General features: G+C 39.6%; 1 protein-coding gene across 1 annotated transcript in view; it reads left to right on the plus strand.

Annotated features, from left to right (window-relative positions):
- The window catches only part of CFH (complement factor H), a 61,494-nt gene extending 52,943 nt beyond the window's left edge, over positions 1-8,551 (plus strand). The window contains exons 20-22 of the mRNA XM_007539760.3: positions 80-253; positions 7,745-7,927; positions 8,156-8,551. Of these exons, the coding sequence (XP_007539822.2) occupies positions 80-253; positions 7,745-7,927; positions 8,156-8,349 (551 nt within the window). The 3' untranslated portion in view covers positions 8,350-8,551. The remainder of the gene's footprint in view (positions 1-79; positions 254-7,744; positions 7,928-8,155) is intronic.
- Positions 8,552-15,052: the final 6,501 nt, after the last annotated feature.

A 15,052-nucleotide genomic window follows, 5' to 3' on the forward strand; every position in this document is an offset into this window, starting at 1 on the left:
AAATATATTTGTAATGATTTTTCTGATTTGCTACTCAAATGGTCTTTATGTTAGAGTTGTTCTTATTCTTTCTCTACAGATGTTTCCTGTAAGAATCCACCCAGAGTGGAAAATGCTATTCTACCAGAGAAGGTGTCTCGGTACCAATCTGGTGAGAGAGTTCGCTATGAATGCAAAAAGCCTTTTGACCTGTTCGGGAGCATAGAAGTGATGTGCTTAAATGGGACCTGGACAAATCCTCCACAGTGCAAAGGTAATGTAGCTTGTTTCCCTCAAGAATTGAGCAAATGTATTAGGAATAACATTATGCTTTGTCAACATAATTTCTCACACAATATACATAGGCACTTAAAATGAGATATAAGTATATATGAAGTATTTGTTTTTACTGGGGTTTCATAGTTCTTCATGGACTTTAGAGAGGAAGAGAGTGAGGGCAAGGAGAGAGAGAGAAAGCCAGAGCCCTGCAGTCACCTCCAGAGCAGCTGTCCCGGGCTCAGTGCTGGGCCATGCGCAGGAACAGCAGAGGAAGCACAATATCCCAGTGAGCCGTTTTGTCAGTCCTGTAGTATTCCTCAGATCGTAAGATTTTCAAAACACAAACAAGATTATGGGTCTTAAAGTCCAGTCATTTTAAGGAGCTGAATAAGTAAATGATATTTTATGAAAGATTTGACCAAAAGTAAGAGGAGACGGCATGATGGTCATGCAAAGAGACTCTCATGCAAGAGTTTTCAAAGTCCACATTCAACCCCCCGCCACACACACACACCATAAGCTAGAGCTGAGCAGTGTTCTGGTTAAATAAAAAAATAATAGTTGACCAGATTATAATAGTTTCTGCAATATTGGGAAACTGTTGTAAATGTTAACAGAGTCATATATTTCTTTCTTTATATTATGATTATTACTTTTTGCCATGAGAGCTATTGCTAGGGCTTGCTGCCTGCACTACAAGTACAGTTTCCAATGGCCAGGTCCCCTCTTTTAAAAAAAAAATTAGATAGGACAGAGAGAAATTGAGAGATGAGAGGGAGAAAGAGATACCTGCAGACCTGATTCAGGTCTCATGAAGCTTATGCTACTTCTAGGCCCCCTGAAGAGTCATATGATTCTTGAAGATTCTTGAAATAAACATTAAAATTACTTTGGAGCCAGTAAATAAGTTTTTGCAACGTCTTCAGCAAATTTAAATCTAATTTCAAGGAGAACAAAAGCAAAAATGGATCAAACTGAAAAGCTTTTGCACAACAAAGGGAATTACCACCATCACAAAAAACTCCTTATGGAGTGGGAAGAATCTTTTTTTTGCTTCCAGGTTTATCACTAGGGCTCATTGCCTGCACTATCAATCCACTGCTGCTCCTGGAGGATAATTTTTCCCTTTTGTTACCTTTGTTGTTTATCATTGTTGTTGTTATTATTATTGTTGTTGCTGTTGTTGGATAGGAAAGATAGAAATCGAGGGAGGAAGGGAAGACAGAGATAGAGACGGAAAGATAAACACTGGGGGCCAGGTGGTAGCCAGCAGGTTAAACTTACATGGTGTAAAGTGCAAGGATCATTTAAGGATCCCAGTTCAAGCCACTGGCTTTCCCACTTGCAGGGGGGTCAATTCACTAGCGATTAAGCAGGTCTGCAGGTCTCTATCTTTCTCTTTCCCTCTCTGTCTTCCCCTCTTCACTTGACTTCTCTCTGTCCTATCTGGCAATGACAACAATAATAACAATAACAAGGGCAACAGAAATGGGAAAAAGTGGCCTCCAGGAGCAGTGGATTCGTAGTACAGGCACAAAGCTCCAGCTATACCCCTGGAAGCAAAAAAAGAAAAAGAGAAAAGAAAAGATAAGGAAATAGTCCTATGCTCTTGTCAGTGTTTTCATCTTATAAATAAATAAATAAATAAAAAGAACAAAATGAGAAAAAGAAAAGACAGACTATACTGTACACCATTACTCTCCCTGAAATAAAGTATTTTTATACTTGAGGTGCAGAGGTCCCCAGCTCAATCCCAGCACTATAAGGTAAAGCTAAACTGTACTTTGGAAATTAATTAATTACTTAATTAAACAATTCAAGAAATTCTCCTTTAAGCCATTGAGTAGGTAGCTTGGGAGCAAAGACATGTGAATTAACTTGGAATAACTTTAATAGATGGATTATCTTTAGAGGTATATTATAGTTGAGTTCCTGCTGGAAATTAGAATATATATACAAATATATTGATAACTTGGTCTTGGAACTTGAATGTGGAAATAGGAGTAGTAAGGAACTTCTGGAGGCCTGCCTGTGGAGTAGGAGCAGACTTGTTTGCTCTCCCCAGTCAACTAGGAAAGGCAACAAACACCACCTCAAAGACTGAACAATACAACCAGGATTTCTTAGGAAACTCACCAAGGCACAGATGAGTATAAGCATGTGTGGCTTGCAGATAGAAAAGGGGTGAGGGAGACATTCTCAGGACTAAATGGCCCTATTCAGGGATGGCTGGCACCAGACTGGGAGACTGGCAGCTGATGTGGACCATGTCCAGGTCTGAGTTCAAGAAACTACCATTAAAAAAGAAAAGAAAAAAAAATAAGGGGCCAGGTAGTTATGCACCTAGCTAAGTGCACACATTACAGTGTGCAAGGACTCAGGTTCATGCCTCTGGCCCCCACCTGCAGAGGGAAAGCTTCTTGAGTGGTGAAGCAGGGCTGAAGGTGTCTCTCTGTCTCTTTTCCTCCTATCTCCTCCTCCTCTCAGTTTCTCTCTCTTCTTGCCAATAAAAGGGAATAAATAGCTATCAGTACCAGTGAACTTGCAGTGCTGAGACTGAGCCCCAGCAATAACCCTGGAAGCAAATAAATAAATGAAAAGGGGAAAAAAGTTAAAAAAAAAAAAAGGAAAACTACTTAAGGCACAGATGAGTTCAGAATATATGGCTTGTGAACAGAAAAGGAGTGAGGGAGCAATTTGGTCATTAAATAGCAGTGCTTAGGGATGGCTGGCACCAAACTGGGAGAATGGATGCGGGATGCGGAGGCACACAGTTTCTGGATCCAACTTAAAACAACAAAAAACTGTAGATAGGAAAAATCACCTAAACTCTCACCGATTTACAATTGTGGTTTCTTGAGTTTCCAGTGCTGTTGTCCCACAGGGGTTGGAACAGCAGCAGGGAGACCCTCTATTGACACCAGGGAAACAGACCCAGTCTGGTGACTCAAGATGAAACCCCATAGCACCTCCTGCTGGCACAAGAACAAAATTCACACTAAGTGTGGAAACTGAGAAACACAGACAGCAATGACACAAACCCCAAAATGACCAGGAAGACACAGATCTAGAAAACAGTCAATGACTGAGTTCAGAAAGTTCATTATGAAATCAATTCAAGAAACTAATCATAACATTTAAGAACTCAGTGATCATTTTACCAAAGAAATACAAATTATTGGGAAAAAAAAATCCAAACAGAATTGCAGGACCTTAAAGGATACTTTGAATAAAGTTCAGGTTGAGGTAGGAAGCCTCAGAAGTTGTCCAAATCAGGTGAAGGAAATATCAACAGTAGAAGACAGAACCACCACACTCTGAATTTAAAATTCTTGGAGATGAAAGATTAGCAAAAATGCAGCACTTCTGTCTGAAATAGCAGACTCCATTATAAAGACAAACATTGGGAGACAGGTGGTAGTGTAGCAGGTTAAGCGCATGTAGCACAAAGCTCAAGGACCTGCGTAAGGATCCCGGTTCGAGCCCCTGGCTTCCCACCTCCAGGAGAGTTGCTTCACAGTCTGTAAAGCAGGTCTGCAGCTGTCTATATCTTTCTCTCCTTCTCTCTGTCTTACCTTCTCTCTCCATTTTTCTCTGTCCTATTTAACAATGATGACATCAATAGCAACAACAATAATAACCACAACAATAAAAACAAGGGCAACAAAAGGGAAAATAAATAAATATAAAAAAAATTTTAAAAAGAAAGACAAACGTCAGAGTGATAGGGCTCTCAGTGGAAGGAGATAGTAGAGAACATATTCAAAGAAATTTTATTTTATTTTATTTTTTATTTTTTTATCAGAAGTACAAAATGTCTTTACTACTCTGGTGGAGGCTTTTTAAAATTTCTTTATTGGGAAATTAATGTTTTACATTCTACAGTAAATACAATAGTTTGTACATGCATAACATTTCCCAGTTTTCCATATAACAATACAAATCCCACTAAGTGGTCATCTGTCATCCTTCTGGGATCTGTATTCTCCCCACCCACCCACCCCAGTGTCTTTTACTTTGGTGCAATACGCCAATTCCAGTCCAGATTCTACTTGTGTTTTCTTTTCTGATCTTGTTTTTCAAAGAAATTTTAACAGAGAATTTTCCAATACCTAGGCGACAAAGAAACTCAAAGAGGTGGGAGCCGGGTGCTGGTGCACTGGGTTAAGCGCACATGGCACGAAGCTCGAGGACTGGCGTAACGACATGGTTTGAGTCCCTGGCTCCCCATCTGCAGAGGATTTGCTTCACAGGTGGTGAAGCAGGTCTGCAGGTGCCTTTTTCTCTCCCTCTTCATTCTCCCTCTCCATTTCTTCATCTGTCTTCCCCTCCTCTCTACATTTCTTTGTCCTATCCAACAACAATGACAGCAATAACAGCAACAATGGCAATAAACAACAAGGGCAACAAAAGGGAAAACAACTGGAAAAAAAAGAAATTCAAAAAGGTGAAGGGGATCGCACGGTAGCACAGTGGGTTAATTACACATGGCATGAAGCAAAAGGACTGGCAGAAAGATCCTGGTTCGAGCCCCTGGGTCCCCACCCACAAGAGGGTCACAGGCAGTGAAGCAGGTCTGCAGGTGTTTATCTTTCTCTCTCCCCTCTATCTTTCTCTCCTCTCAGTTTCTCTGTCCTATCCAACAACAACAACAACAACAAAAAACCCAGCAATGGCAACAATAACAACAACAAGGGCTACAAATAGGGGAAACATGGCCTCCAGGCGCAGTGAATTTGTAGTGCCTGCACTGAGCCTCAGCAATAACCCTGGAGACAAAAAAAAAAAAAAAAAGGAAGACATTCAAAAAATTTTTTGAATTTTTGAATTCAAAATGACATACACCAAAAAAAAAAAAAAAAACATTGTAAAACTATCCATAAATTAAGGACAGGGAAAAAAAAGTACTGCAGGCTGACAGGGAAAGAAAGTTACATACAAAGGCAGAGCCATCAGTCTTCCATCAGATTTCTCATCACAAATCTTAGAGGCGAAGAGAGAGTAGAATGGCATATTCAAAGTATTAAGAGATAAGAAGTGCCAGCCATGAATTCTGTCTCCTGCTAAATTATTCCTCAATATGACAGAGAAATAAAGACCTTTCCAAACATTCATACTGAAGGAATTTGCCACTACCAAACCTGTCTTGCAAGAGTTACTGAGAGGAGGCCCACATGAAAATAAGAAGCAAAGGAATTCCAACTTTTAATGAGAGGATCTGTATTAGAATAGAACAAGGAACACAACAGCCAGAAGCAGGCTTAGGAAAGTGAGCACAAAATAACCAGACTGAAATAATCCAATGTTCATGAACCAAGGCCAGCTTTAAAGGAAGTGAGTGTAGTCAACAAAGGAGATACAACATTAGCCACTCCTAGGTTGTTTACTTTTACTTTTATTTTTTTTTTAATTATCTCTTTCTGGAATATGTTTTGTATTCTTTTATTAAATTTATTTATTCATTTTCCCTTTGTTTTTGCCCTTGTTTTATTGTTGTAGTTATTAGTGTTGTTGTTATTGATGTCTTCGTTGTTGGATAGGACAGATAGAAATGGGGAGAGGAGTGGGAGACAGAGAAGGGGAAAGAAAGACAGACACACAAAGACCTGCTTCACTGCTTGTGAAGTGACTCCCCTGCAGGTGGGGTTCCAGGGGCTCGAACCGGAATCCTTTAGCCAGTCCTTGTGCTTTGTGGCACCAGCGCATAACCGCTGTGCTACCGCCCAACTCCCATGTTTTGTATTCTTATTTATGTGTCTACTTATTTATTTATTGAGGCTGTTTTCATATTTGCACTGACTTGCTTAGAAATACCATATGGTTAGGCCTTGCTTCTGTAGCCTCCTTTCCATTTTCAACTTTTTTTACTGGTTGTGTTCAAATTATCTACATTTAAATTATTTATTGCTGTTAGGTACAGTGCCAGCTACCTTATTACTTATTACCTTATTACCTTATTAAACCAGAGGAACCATACACAAAGCAGAGAGAAATGGAGAGAGGAGGGGAAGACGGGGGGGGGGGAAGAGAGAAAGACAGACACCTGCAGACCTGCTTCACTGCCTGTGAAGTGACTCCCCTGCAGGTGGGGAGCCGGGGACTCTAAGGAGCATCCTTACGCTGGTCCTTGTGCTTTGTGCTACGTGCACTTAAACCGCTGCGCTACCACAGGACTCCCCCTTTTTTCTTATCCTTATTATGTCTAATAGAAAATTTTTAAAAAATTTTTATTAATTTCACAAATAGTGTGTGGAGAGAGGTCAGGGCATCACTCATATATACAGTGCCAGAGACTCAACTGGAACAGAAGTTTTTTCCAGCATTTGAAAAGTGTTGACAGTATTTTGTGGGTCACAAAAGAAAACCTCACTACAATGAAAATCCACTTATTGTACGGGTTTTCATGATTCTACCTAGATGAATTTTAAATTTTTAATTTTTTTCCTTCAGTTCTCAGTAGGAGCTAGGATGATTAGGATGTGTCCTGGCACAACTTTCTTTGTATTTTTCCAGTTAAAAATTTTTGACTCTTTGAATTTTACTGAAAGAAGTGATGTTCCTTTTAGGTTGTGGAAACAATGAAAAAATGAATAAAAATCACTACAGACCAACAGGCAGAGCAATTATTTTGGATGTAAAAACTAGAAATTTTATTTATCTTAGCTATTCCACAGTCTAGCTTACATTTACTGCAGCAAAGACTTTTAGGGGTGGGAATGGTGTTAATATTAAAAAAGAAGAAGAAAAACGGGTTCTATCATTAAAATAATGCAAACCAGCCACACACTTACTGCTACATGCATGCTTTCATTGAAATGCGAAGAGGGACTTAAAATATGCATCTTTACTTGGCTAAAACATTTCAATGGCTTCTTTCTTTCTTTTTTTTTTTTTTACTATTTATTTATTTGTTTATTCCCCTTTATTGCCTTTGTTGGTTTTTATTGTTGTACTTATTATTGTTGTCATCTTTGTTAAATAGGACAGAGAGAAATGGAGAGAGGAGGGGGAAGATGCAGAGGGGGAGAGAAAGACAGACAGCTGTAGACCTGCTTCACTGCCTGTGACATGACTCCCCTGAAGGTGGGGAGCTGGTAGCTCTAACTGGGATCCTTATGCTTCTCCTTGCGCTTCAGGCCACCTGCTCTTAACCTGCTGCCCTACCGCCTGACTTCCTGCAATGGCTTACTTCTATCATCTGAAAAAATCATGGTATTTTTGTGAGCATTATTTATAATTTATTTCTTTTTATTAGAGTAATACAAAACTGACCCTAAGGGAGAAGATCTGAGCAGTGCTCTGATGCCAAGTATGGTAATGCCAAGCATGAACCTGGTACTTTTGTGCCCAGCTTAAAATCACAATTGTTTATATTACATATTGGGCTACTTTTTTATTTGTTTAACATTCACTTAAAATTCTACTATTTTTTCTCCTAAATGTAGCAAACATTAAATGCCAACAAATCAAATCAAATCTTTTTTAGATTCGAAAGGAAAATGTGGGACTCCTCCACCTATTGACAATGGAGACATTACCTCATCTCCAGTACCAGTATATGCCCCAGGCTCCACAGTGGAGTACCAGTGCCAAAACTTATATAAACTTGAGGGCAGGGCAATTGTAAGATGCTATAATGGAGAATGGTCAAAGCCACCAAGATGCTTAGGTAAGTGTTCTAATATTTTCATTTCCATCCAAACACATCGCAATTCCATCATGTAAAGACATCTTTGAAGTTATTGTTAGTGATATGTACATGATGGTGTTGCAATATGTTGGAATGGAAAGTTTAGAGATTGAACTGTTGCAACAGTGTAGAAGAGAGTCTTCCTGAAAGTCTAAAATTCTAGGAAAGTATTTAAACAATATTTTATGTTTTTCTTTTTCATTCCAGAGCCATGTGTGATATCAGAAGACATCATGAATAAACATAAAATACAACTTAGATGGATAGATAGGAACAAACTCTATTCTCAATCAGGGGAGCCTGTTGAGTTTTCATGTAAACACAGGTACAGATGGATATCACCAGAACCTCTTCGAACCAAGTGTGTAGAAGGCAGAATAGCATATCCCACTTGTGGATAAAGCAGTGGTTAAAAGAAAGTCATCAGTCTGAAGTATGAACATTTATTCAGGATTTTCAAACTTATCCAACATTTCTCAACCTATTTGTCAAGTCTTATGTAACACATTTTATTCACAAATTGTAATATAGGTTAAAAGTTTTGAGGATTATGTAATCACTACATTTCCAAATGTAATTAAAAGCTGGCAAATTTAAATTCCATGTGTCCTGTTTGTAAAGTGTCAATGGTTAAAAATAAGATGAAGTTCCTTTGGGGTTGGATTAAATACCTGATTCTCCTAAACTTCTCTATAAATTCTGAATATTTCTAAATCTCTATTTGAAAGAAAATGATAAGAATGTGTTTGTCATCTTCTTCAAAATACCATCACTTTTAAATCATGTCAACTAAGCTGAGTGATAGCTGTATTAGTAAAAGCAAGTAACCATCACTTTTGCTTAATTATCAATAGATTAATATACCAAAATGATGAAATGTCTGATCTAGAAGAAGAGAACTATCTAGCACACAAACAGCTACAGAGAGGAACTGTAACTGTGAACTGGTGAAGTCATTCTGGAAAGTAATATGAATGTTCCTTGAAAGATCACAAGTAGGAATCCTATACTATTCAATCATGCTACTTCTGTGCATTTACCTGAGGAATAGAAAAGCAGGAGTTTGAAGAAATATTTTGAGTCAGCCTAAGTTACAAGACTGTCCTTTGACTGATGACTGGGTAAAGCCAAGGTCAGGGAGATGGGCCAGTGGGAAGTGGTCTATAGAAAGAGAGAGATTGTCTGGGGGTTGGGCGGTGGCGCAGTTAGTTAAGCGCATGTGGCGCAAAGTGCTAGGACCGGCATAAGGATCCCGGTTCGAGCCCCTGGCTCCCCACCAGCAGGGGAGTCGCTTCACAGGTAGTGAAGCAGGTCTGCTGGTGTCTATCTTTCTCTCACCCCTCTTTCTTCCCCTCCTCTCTCCATTTCTCTTTGTCCTATCCAACAACAGACAACATCAACAATGGCAATAATAATAATCACAACGAGGCTACAACAACAAGGGCAACAAAAGGGGGGGAAAAGTGGCCTCCAGGAGTGGTGGATTCGTAGTGCAGGCACCAAGCCCAGCAATAACCCTGGAGGAAAAAAAAAAAAAAAGAAAGAGATTGTCTATAGATTGTCCAGAGGTTGAAGAAACATGTTGAGTCAGCCTAAGTTACAAGTGTGTCCTCTGACAGGTGACTCGGTAAAGCCGAGATCGGAAAGATGGGCCATTGGGAAGAGGTCTATAGACAGAGATTGTCCAATGGGCCAATCATGAAAGGATACTTATGCTCCATTTAAATGCCCATCAAATGGTTACCACAGCAGAGGGTGACATGGACAAGAAAACAAATGGGGTCATCTCTCCTGTGGATATGAATCTCTTTCTTTAGACACTCCCTCATTCTTCCATGGACTCCTGAATATGGCAGCCAAGGGGACAGTGATGCAGTTTATATGTTAGTTTTCTCCTCTTAGTTTATTTTTAATTGTAAAAGGATTTATTACTGAGAAATATAGGAGGAGAGAGAGAAAGAGAGCCAGCTATCTCTCTGGTACATGCACTGCCAGAGATCAAACTTGGGACCTCATGCCTGAGACTCCTATCTTTATCCAAGTCCACGCCTTCTGGATGGCTGTCTTGCCTTTAAGATAAATGTTTATATCACACATATCAGGTAGTTATCTAACATGCATGTAAACAAATGATTTCTCCCAATCTATGGTGTGTGTGTGTGCCTGTGTGTGATAATGATTTGCAAGTTTTATTAATGATGACCCATTTGGTTCCAATTTAAATAAACAATGGTTCCATGAAAGCCTGAAGAAGAGGAGACAGTACAACACAGCCCCACCCACCACTCATTAGGTTTCCACTTTGCCTGGTGTTTCTATATGGTGGCCAGCCTTAAACCTGGGTCACAGCACATTTTAAGTGTGTGCTCTACTGAATGAACCTAGGTCATGGCACATTTTAAGTGTGTGCTCTACTGAATGAACCTGGGTCACGGCACATTTTAAGTGTCTGCTCTACTGAATGAACCTGGGTCACGGCACATTTTAAGTGTCTGCTCTACTGAATGAACTATCTCCTGGACTCCAACTTTTCTTTTAAAGGTATTTTAACTTTTTTTGCCTCTAGGATTATTGCTGTGGCTAGGTGCTTACTCTACCAATCCACCATTCCTGTGGCCATCTTTTCAATTTTTTCCTCTTTTTTTGGATAAGAAAGAGAAAAACAGAGAGGAGAGGGAGACAGAGATGGAGAGAGAAAGATAGGCACCTGCAGACTTGCGTTATTGCTCGTGAAGCAACTCCCCTGCAAGTAGGGAGCCAGGGACTTGAACTAGGATCCCTGTGTGGGTCCTTGCACTTTGTACTTTGTGCACTTAACCCAGTGTGACACCACCTAATCCTTTGGTATTTTAACATTTTAAAAGGCATTTATTTGTTTATTTATTTATTTTAGAGACTGGAAGAAATTGAGAAAGGAGACATATATATTATATGCAGAGAGAGACAGAGAGTCACCTGTGGCACTGATTAACTACCTGTAATACTTTCCTCCTGCAGATGGGGACCAGGGACTTGAAACTGGCTTCAGGTGAACTGTAATGTGTCCATTCAACCTGCTTCACCACCACCAGGTCCCAGTTTTATAAACTTAATCCCACTTGACATGACTTAACTTGTTATAACAACTAGGTGAACAGACAGCATAATGGTTATGCTCAGCGGAGAAGCAATTACAGAAACCAGACCTCCCACCTTCTGCACCCCATAAAGATCTTTGGTCCATATTCTCAGGGGGATAAAGAATAGGAAAAAGGGGATGGGATACAAAACTCTGGTGGTGGGAATTGTACGGAAGTGTACTCCTCTTATTCAATAATTTTGTAGATTATTTTTAAACCACTCATAGCATAAAAGTTTTCTCGTTCCAAAAAAAATTTTAAAGATTCACTTTTTTGAGATTCTGAGGTCCCAGGTTCAATCCCCAGCTGCAACATAAGGCAGAGCTGAACAGATCGCTCTCATTAAAATATAATACATAAATTATAAAGGAAGGAGCTAGTATTCCATTTTGGGTACCATCCAAAAACCCAAGTCCCCATATCATCATAAAAAAAAAAAATCAAAAATCTTTCTTTCTGTCACTGAACTACATTGGTATGTGAGCAGGTGAGCTGAGTATATTTCTGGATTCCCTTCCTTCCTTTAGTCAGTCTACCCTGCATCATCAATGACCACACTGCATTAGGCTGGTTTTATTATAAAGCTAGATGTCTCACAAACAAAGCTTTCACCTTGTTCTTTTTCAAGATTGTCCTGATCATTTCCATATGCATTTCTTGCAATCTGATAGGAATCATTTTTGGCAAGTAAGAGGAATTTACTTCTCTCATTGAGGAAATAGTAATTTAAGAAAGATAATTTTACTTGGGCTCGGTCAAAGCACAAATCAATTGTGAAGAATGATATATGGATGATATAAAGTCTTCCAATACACAAATAGCATGTATTATAGTGTTTTCCCAAGTTTTTCAGTGTTTTGCAATTTTCAATGTAGTAATATTATAAACGCATTGAAAAAATATTTTCTTACTATATTAAGGTTAATAGATGCTGCTTTTCCCCAAGGTTTTGTTCTCTTAAGAAATTTGGGGTGGCGCCAAGCACAAGGACAGGCATAAGGATCCCAGTTCGAGCCCCCGGCTCCCCACCTGCAGGGGAGTCGCTTCACAGGCGGTGAAGCAGGTCTGCAGGTGTCTGTCTTTCTCTCCTCCTCTCTGTCTTCCCCTCCTCTCTCCATTTCTCTCTGTCCTATCCAACAACGACGACATCAGTAACAACAACAAGGGCCACAAAAGGGAATAAATAAAAAATAAATATAAAAAAAAAAAGAAATTTGGGGGCGGGTGGTTGCGCACTAGGTTAAATGAACTTAGTGCGAAGTGCAAGGACCCGCTCAAGGATCCTGGTTTGAGCCCCTGGCTCCCCACCTGCTGGTTGGGGTACTCCACAAGTGGTGAAGCAAGTATGCAGTTGTCTATCCTCCTCTCAATTTCTTGCTGTCCTGTCAAAGGACAACAACAACAAAAACAGCAACAACAAGAACAAAATGGAAAGAAGCTGGCTGCCAGGAGGAGTGGATGCCAAGTTTGGGCACTGAGCCCCAGTGATAACTCGGGAGGCAAAAGAAAAAAAGAAAAAAAGATGCCACTTTACCCCTGTGAGAATGTCATACATTAAAAAGGACGATGGCAACAAATGTTGGAGAGGATGTGGGGAAAGGGAACACTACTGCACTGCTGGTAGGAGTGTACATTGGTCCAGTTTTGTGGAAAATAGTCTGGACATTTTACAGAACATTAGAAATACACCTATCGTACAATGTAGCAATTCCTCTCCTGGAGACTTATCCAAAGGAAATAAAAACACATATCAGAATGCAGTAATGTATGCCCATGCTCATAGCAGCATAAAACCTGAAACCAACAGAATCAATGATAGATGAATGGCTGAAAATGTTGTAGCATATACAGACACACACACACTGGAATACCACTCAGCTCTTAAAAATGATAGGTTGCTGCCTTTGAGTCATCTTGGATCATAGTAGAAGACATGATGTTGGGAGAGATAAGCCAAAAAGAGAAGAATGTACTAAGCTCAGCAATACAAGCTCAGCTCTACCTTTCCCCTCACATTTGACCCCTTTCCTGATTTAACAACTCTGCTACATTCTGGCAACTACAAATCTACTAAAAAGTCTTATAGTGCAGATCTTTTATTTATTTATTTATTCATTTACTTTTGCCTCCATGGTTATTGCTGGAACTCTGCTATTTTCTTGGGTAAGGCACAGAGAAATTGAAAGAGAGGGGTGAGAGAGAGAGGGAGTGAAAGGACAGAAAGATATACACCTACAGACCTACTTCACTGCTCATGAAGCAGACACCCTGCAGGTGAGGAGCAGAGGCTGGAACCTGGGTCCTTGTGCTTCATACTCTGCCTAACCGGGTGCGCAAGTGCCCAGCACCTTAAAGTTCTGATCTTAAGTTTTGTTTTATTTAATTCCATCATATGAGTTGCTTTCTCTGTATTATCCCATATGAATGAAATCATACCGTGCCTGTATCTTTTTCCGGATTATTTAACTAATCACAATACCTCATGTCCATTTGTGTTGTTTCAAAGGGTAAGATTTCACCATATATTGTGAATATATATATGTATATATATATATATACACATACATCATTCACTATATACCTATATACCACTAGAATTCCATGTGTATATATGTCTATCTATATGTATGTGTGTATATATACACCTCTGTCTATTCTTGAGTCCATGAATACTTAGGTTGTTTCCAGTTACTGGCTAATATAAATAATGCTGCCTCAACATGGGAGCACATATCAGTGTTTCTGTATGGAGACGGTAAATACTCAGAAGTGTGATGGCTGGATTATATAAAATTTTTAATTTTTTGAGGATACTCATACTGTTTAGCATAAAAATTAATTTATATAATTTTATTCCATCTTTCTTCACCATTTCTATAAAAAAGCCACTTAGTTACTCCCTCTCTTTAAAATCAGTGATTGGGTCTCACTGAGGAAGTGCTGTGTGAGGCAGTTTTCTCAGGGGCGCACTTTCACATCGACCCCAAACACTCAGAATCAACATGCTTCCCAGCCCAGCACACTGGGCCCCGGGTCTCCTTTAACTCCCTTCTCCTTCACTTTCAGCATGCTGATCATCTGACTCATTCTGAAGTCTCTTCTTGCAAAGTCAAATAGGTTTATTTCCACGTTATTGTAAATTAAACCTCTAATGTGCTTCGGATACTCCATTACACACTGATGAACAGAATTGCATTACTGGGATTTATTTTAGTTACTAGAAGAATTCATACTATCACTTTAATGGATGCTGTGTTATTCAGGTCTATATTGGAAAGTTTTTAAAGTTTTTTTTTAATTATCTTTATTTATTTACTGGATAGAGACAGCCAGAAATTGAGAGGAAAGGGGGTGATAGAGAGGGAAAGAGACAGAGACCCACAACACTGCTTCACCATTCACAAAACTTTCCCCTGCAGCGTGGGACCAGGGGCTCAAACCTGGGTCCTTTCCCACTATGACATATGCACTCAACCAGTTGCACCACTGCCTGGCCCCTACTGGGGAATTTCTTTAAGTAGCAACATAAATAACACACAACAGAAACTCCTGCACTGTCAGAAGTAACAATAAAAGCATTCTAGTCATGTTGTTCTCTCCTAAGGAAGGGGTTTATTTTTGATATTTGTATTTATTTTTATTTTATTATTATGCCTCCAGGGTTATTTCTGGGGCTTGTAGCCTGCACTATGAATCCACTGCTCCTGGAGGCTATTTTCCCCTTTTGTTACCGTGGATGTTTTATCGTTGTTGTGGTTATTATTATTGTTATTGATGTCATTGTTGTTGGGTAGGACAGAGAGAAATTGAGAGAGGAGGGGAAAGCAGAGAAAGGGAGAGAAAGATAAATACCTGCAGACCTGCAACTTCCCTGCAGGTGGGGAGCCGGGGCTCAAAACAGGATCTTTATGTGGGTCCTTGTGCTATGTGCCATGTTCGTTTAAACCGCTGTGCTACCACCTGACCCCCACCCCTGATTTATTTT

Source organism: Erinaceus europaeus, chromosome 19 (assembly GCF_950295315.1).
Source record: "Erinaceus europaeus chromosome 19, mEriEur2.1, whole genome shotgun sequence".
Lineage (NCBI taxonomy): Eukaryota > Metazoa > Chordata > Mammalia > Eulipotyphla > Erinaceidae > Erinaceus > Erinaceus europaeus.